The sequence below is a fragment of the Battus philenor genome, unplaced genomic scaffold, assembly GCF_028537555.1.
Source record: "Battus philenor isolate CCGP_79_NKW_IND1 unplaced genomic scaffold, ilBatPhil1.0.hap1 SCAF_4, whole genome shotgun sequence".
In the NCBI taxonomy this organism is placed as follows: domain Eukaryota; kingdom Metazoa; phylum Arthropoda; class Insecta; order Lepidoptera; family Papilionidae; genus Battus; species Battus philenor.
In genome coordinates, this window is record NW_027181704.1 from 8,336,115 (window position 1) to 8,342,582 (window position 6,468).

General features: G+C 32.6%; 2 protein-coding genes across 2 annotated transcripts; both read right to left on the minus strand.

Annotated features, from left to right (window-relative positions):
* Positions 1-1,420: 1,420 nt before the first annotated feature.
* On the minus strand, positions 1,421-2,416 carry LOC137928968 (ferritin-2 heavy chain-like). The gene is made up of 2 exons (XM_068771975.1): positions 2,024-2,416; positions 1,421-1,648 (listed from the first exon to the last, which is right to left on the minus strand). The coding sequence occupies exons 1-2, from the start codon at positions 2,414-2,416 to the stop codon at positions 1,421-1,423; spliced, it is 621 nt and encodes a 206-aa protein (XP_068628076.1).
* Positions 2,417-4,862: 2,446 nt separating this feature from the next.
* mRpS6 (mitochondrial ribosomal protein S6) lies at positions 4,863-5,486 on the minus strand. Its single transcript, XM_068771886.1, has one exon. The coding sequence runs from the start codon at positions 5,360-5,362 to the stop codon at positions 4,910-4,912; it is 453 nt and encodes a 150-aa protein (XP_068627987.1). The 5' UTR covers positions 5,363-5,486; the 3' UTR covers positions 4,863-4,909.
* Positions 5,487-6,468: the final 982 nt, after the last annotated feature.

Here is a 6,468-nt window from a genome sequence, read left to right on the forward strand (position 1 = left end):
TTTTCACCTTATACTTTGTAAATAAATGATTTTTAGAATTGTAGTCTAGGTTTTTATTGCTTGTTATAAGTTTTAGATATCAACACAATAAATTCTGTTGAAAGGCAATGTCGTAAAACATGTTTAACCGGCCCGACCTAAAAACCATATGTTTAACCAGCTTAGGCCTCTGTCGTACTTTTTTCAGTCGGAATCATCGATGTTGCTTTATTGACAATTGCTGAATCCACAGCCTTAAAAAGAAAGAACACGGAGGGCGCATACCCTCAACATTGTTTACGTAACTTGTCCGTTACTTTACGTACAGTATTACCAGATTGGGAGGCCGTTGAACTCTCGGAGAGCTTAGACGGGCTCTCCATTGACTAGATTGGTTCAGGAGCCTTAAGGGAGGACCTATGTTAGTCAATACGCGTTTAGCTCGCAGACTTAAGAGCGTCTAACAGGAAACCTCGACTTGTTTAAGAAGTAGTAGCGAAAGAAACTCTAGAAATGTTTCTATCTAGGATGATCGGGAGATGTCTACACGTTCTTAACCATCAGCTTGTTTTTTTATCAGCTGTGAACTGCTTTTAATGCGATATATCTTTTTGTCGTCGCATCGTCCAGATAGTCGAAACTTGTCTCAACCTCAGGACAGTGTGACGTATGAACTTTACAGGATTGTTGCTTAGGTGGGGGTATCTAAAATTACCCACGCATGAGTTTATAAATGATTCGCGGGTCAGCGTGTACCTGTGGAGTGCCAGATTTAATAAGCTCACATACGAGCGTTCTCTGTCGTAGTTTTAAAGAGTGTCACTTTATTGATAACTGTAAAGACTACAAATATTGTTTTTTACTCGACGAACTATGGAAACTACCTGCTACCTATGCGAGGGATTTTTCTACAACATAGAATTAGAAATGAGATCTCTTGTACGAACGAAAGTAACCGATATAGCACAGCAGATTGATAAGTTGCAGTGGCAGTGGACATACCACATAGCGCGCCGAATAGATGGCTGTAGGGGCCTTAAGGCTTCGGAGCAAAGACCGCGTGCCTTCAAACGCATTATGAGTATAAGTGAAACACAAGGAGGTCAGGCAGCCTTGTGAAAGTCTTCGGATACGTTTTATGTAGGCAGTTTCCAATCGATCCTTTTGGATATTCGTAGGGGAGGACTTTGTCCAGCTGTGGATGGCTTACTTCTGAAATGATGATGATTTGCTGCTATACAGGATTAAGTTAATCGAAAAGTCTGACTGCATTGTTGGCTAATATCCTCCGGGATTTGTTAATTCGCAATATAAAAAAGTAATAATTTATGTATTTCGGCGTTATATTTAATTGTTTAGACAATGATTGTAAATAGCGCGCATGAAAACAGCATTGTAAAATGTATAATTATTTTATAACCGCCCGATCATCTGCTTATATTTAACGTGCTGGCATTTTGAAAGTGAATGGATTCGGATAGGTCTTCAACAATTGTAGATCATATTGATATACCGCGTGTTCGTCGCATGATAATCTATTTATGTTCGTAATGTGATGTGAAAATTCATTTATAGATTCCATCTGCTCCGCTAAGTACACTGATGTAATAAAATCGGCGCATTGGTAATCGTTTACTTTTTCAGCAACTTGAACAATGTTTTCCAATAACTGTAATAGAAAATAAAAAGAAATTCAAACAAATTTATTAGCGGGAAATCATAAGACTAGTGGACAGACGACCTTGTTAAAGTTGTTCGAAGATATTGGATGCAAGCCACTTCCCACCGATTGGAAATATATATATATATATATATATATACCTCTATATGCAGCAGTGGACGTCCTATGGCTAAAATGATTTAAAAAATTTAGCTGTGGGCTTGCCAGAGACCCAAAGTGACAGACAATGTTTCAGGGCCCTAAATCATCACTGGTAATAATAAATGGTCAAAGACCTAAGACTTAGGCAATGAGGAATATTAGACGAGTATATGTTGTTAGAAATATATAAACTCCAGTACATTATTTGGATCAGAATGATACCTCAGTAACAGTTTTCTCCATAAGCAGTCCCTTTGTGAAAGCACTTTGTAAAGTCAATTTTTCATCAATGGTTGGCGCTTTTAAACCGCTAATAACTATGGCACCCCCTCGTATCAATTGATATTCAATAAGTTTCTGCATGTGGTCAAGTTCCTCCTTGTACATTTTCATAAAGTAACCACCTGCTCCTGGTCGCGACATACACGGATGCAAAAATGTTGTTGCCATAGACAAGTAATCTTGCGCTGCTTGCTGCTCAGCTTGAATCTGTTTATTGATTACTTCTTCCACTTTTGTGTCATACTTATACTGATAATATAATTTGTTTCTGATGCTACTATAAGCAGGAACTCTTGTTTTATGTTTTAATATGTGACAGAAAATTTTGTTCATTTTGTAAACATGTGGGACTAATATAACATTAAAAATATTACGAAAATAACACACGAAATATCTTAAGTCATGTCACTGTCGACAAACGTGTCATGAGTTAAATAGTTATTTTTTAAAAGATATGTCATTTCAATTTATCAGAAACGCAATTGAAAACAGTGTATATTACGTATTATGACAATCCAACAACAATCAAAAGAGATCCTATCCTACTAGTTATTTTTTATAGTAAACAACTGTCGGAAATATTATAATTGTATGTAACTAGCGTTGCATAATTATTTCACAAATTTGTTACTTTTTACAAACAAGTTGACCGAAACCATGGTAGGACAGACTTGGGACTTTTTTTGGTTTTTTCACTTTTTTCAGTTATAATCGATAGACCTAGTAAAGCTTAATCGAAGTTGTTCTATAATATATAATTTTTTCGTTAACCTTTAAATTTAGGCAATTTTTTTTTTTAGAACCAAACCAAAAGTAAATTAGTGCTAAATTATAATCGATTTGCCTTTGAAACCTTATTTACTTTATACCCTGGGTACTAGTATAGTACCCATATAGGTAGTGTTGAGGAGATAATTAAATCTGAATAATATAAAAGATACTATTTTTATCTAAGATTTTCTAGGTTCACAGGATACATTCAAATAGTTTCATAATAATATAATTAATAGTTCCAAGTAATAGTTATAATTATTAATAATGGTTATAGTTATTAACAATAGTTTCCAAATAAAAGAGTACAATTTGCAGTCTTATCTCATGGCAATCTCTTACAGATCATAGTATGTAAAAGGTACAAAAAAATAAGGAAAACAATATACGCATGATTTTGATCGGCAACCTGTATCCTCTTATAACAAGAGTTTTATTAAATTAAAAGAAAGCGGGAAACTAAACAAAATCAATAATAGTTATCTACATCTGTTGATGTGAACAATGCTTTAATAATTGGGTGACAACAATGTCCCTTATATTTTCGCCTATTAAATGGTTGTTGATTGTTGCTAGATTTTCTTATTATTTAAACCCTTATAGAATGGATACATTCATGGCCTCCATAGATGCCATGTCCCGTCAGTGAATACATTGAAAAAAAATGTTCCAGAATGTGTAACTAAACCAACAATAATTCTATAAATGATAAGTAAAGGACCAGATACTCATAACCATTCATTACCAATACTGTTAACTTATTCACGGTGATTGGTAATAGGTGTACCTAAAAGCTCCAAAGCTTTTAAACCTATTTCCAGTCAGTATAAAAAATTAACCTATTTCAGAGTGATTACCACTTTGGAATAGGTTAATTGTTTTTTTCCTATTAGATTGTGACAGGCCAATAACTTAAGACAGTACAGTCTGCATTAACAGATAGTAAACAATAATTATTTAATAAGCAATAATCTGAATAATGAAATCACTTTTTCTTACTATATTATGGTAATGATATTTATTTAAACAGAAACCATTAATTTTTGGACAGGGAGGATAATACATAGACAGCAAATGAGCAATACCCTATTAAAGCTTTTACCCTAAAAATTATTCGTCAGCATTTACAAACAAACTTTTATTGATGTAACATGTGAAGTGTAATGGCAGAAAAACATGAAAAAGTTGATCTAATGTGTCATCGCTCCTTATTCTACTAATCCAAGTTCTTCAATGAAGATATTTGATTCTACTGCAATTTTATCACATGAAAAAAAGAAGAATCCGTAAGTACCATAATCTAGAATAATAAAGAATTTGTTAAATTTAACCAACAAATTGAGGAGTTTGCAGCTTTGTAGTGTATTTACAAAATCAACAAAGTGGCTCAACGTTCCTTCCAGATTGAGTAGCCCAAACAACAGACTTAACAAAGTTAGGGAAGTTAAAAGAAATCAAATTCGCAATATAGAAAACTCTGTGTTGTTAACATTACAACATATCGAATTTTGCTGTGATTATTAAAAAATGAACCTGCAACCAGGTTCAGTTGAACTAAAAATGTTATTACTAAAAACGTTCCAAGTGCACAGATATGATAAACTTGTCTAAAGTACACTCAGTTTTGCAGTAATATTTGAAACTCAAGAATCTGGAATCCATAATCACTACAAAATGTGTAAAAACAAGTACAAATCATTTACCATTCAACCTATGAGTATTCTTACATATATTTTTGCAATTTATTAAATAAAAAGTAAATTGATACATAGGATTTAGAAGAGATTTAGAAAATTTTACTTTTTAAAAATAAATTCATGCAAAATATTCTGAATAAAGTTTTGAAGTCTGTGCAAGCTTCAAAATCTATTTTTATCAATATTACATTTTAGAATTACCTAACCTTAAATGAAAATTAACTACTTTTCCTAACTAATTCACTAATAAATGGTTGGGACGTTATTGACACTATTTAAATGGATAAAAATTAAATAAATACCACATTCAATATACTATAACTATATTTATTACTACTTAATATAAACAATTAACCAGTTATTTTTGGAAAGGATAATAATCTAATCCCGAGTTGTATTTAAATTTATAGGTGAAACGATTGACTTGAGTTTTTCCTACTTCGATCATCTTTTGAACATCCTTACGGTATGCTGGAGGTAACATTTCTTCTTCTAAAGTGCAAGAGTGGTCACTATCATCTTGAACTTTAAACACATTTTGCCTTATAATATCTACATCTCTGTTATATTCTTCCTTAAGATCTGCAACAACTTTAGTCGCAGTGTCTATTTTAAAAACAAAGAAATTTGCTTCTCTGTGTACCAATCCATGAGCACTGGTTTTGAACGGCGTTGCTCGAAACCCCAAATTTTCAATATTTCTTATAATACCTCCTCGATCAAATATACCATTCGCCACACGTTTAAGAGTTGTCTTCAGTTCGGGCTTGGGCATAGCCCGTAACATTAATGCTAATTCGTAAGTTGGCATTTTTGTCGAACAACATTAATACTAGTTAATGAAAAATTTTGCTAATTTGTATAGAGACCATTTTGAGGTTATCCGCAAAATTGACAGATACACAAACGAAAAGAGTAGAAAAATCAAGTGCGGAAAGTTTATAAAAAATATGAAAAATAGAAGAAATAAATACCTGATTATTTTTAAATTATTGTAATATCTAACAATGTGCTTATATATGTGTAACGGATATATATGTATGTGTGTGTATAATAATACATACTTTATTAAGCTAAATATGTTTAAGTTTAATCACATCACAATATTCCATCAATTTTACAATAAAATGGAGTCCGCGTTAAAGAATTGGTTTTGATTTTTTTCTGTACATACGTGTGAAATGTGCTTTGGGTAATTAACCACATTATTATCAACCAGCATAGGAAGGAGACTTCATCTTGCCAAATATTCCGACTAACTTCTAGTCAGCAAAATCTTTGTTTCCCTCAAAATTATCGTATCCCGTACACCTACAACCTCATCTAATATATATCTATTTGGAACAATGCTTTACAAATACTATTATTATCTCATTGGATATTATATAATCCTACATGATTAATGCGATGCGTACACGCTAACCAGTAGAAAATATCCATTGAAAAATATCGTGAGTCTAGTATGAAGAAACTAAACATACATAATTTGGTTATTTTAATGTGGCAGTTAGGTACTTAGGTCCCTTACGAGAGTGCTCCAGATTACTACAGCTAATATAACTGCCACCTTAAAAAAATTGGCGCTTTAAAAGGAGCAAGAAAAATTTTCGCCATGCTTTATCATTAATAGGAAACGGGGTAATGACGCCTGTATGTAGTTGGCATGTAATCTATCTACGAAACAAAGAGTGTCTACGACGTTTACAACGTTAAAACAGTGGCCTTTCATTCAAATTCAGTTATATTCCATACTGGTAACTTTTACAGCTTCATCAAGTTCAGAGATTTCAGATACGTTAGCTAAAATAGCATTAATTAAAATATTTAGAGTGATGGAAGAGTTCACTCTTTATTTACTGTTTTAAAAATTTAAGAAATGATAAGGCGTTTCTTGTAGTCGAATCTAATTAAGTCAAA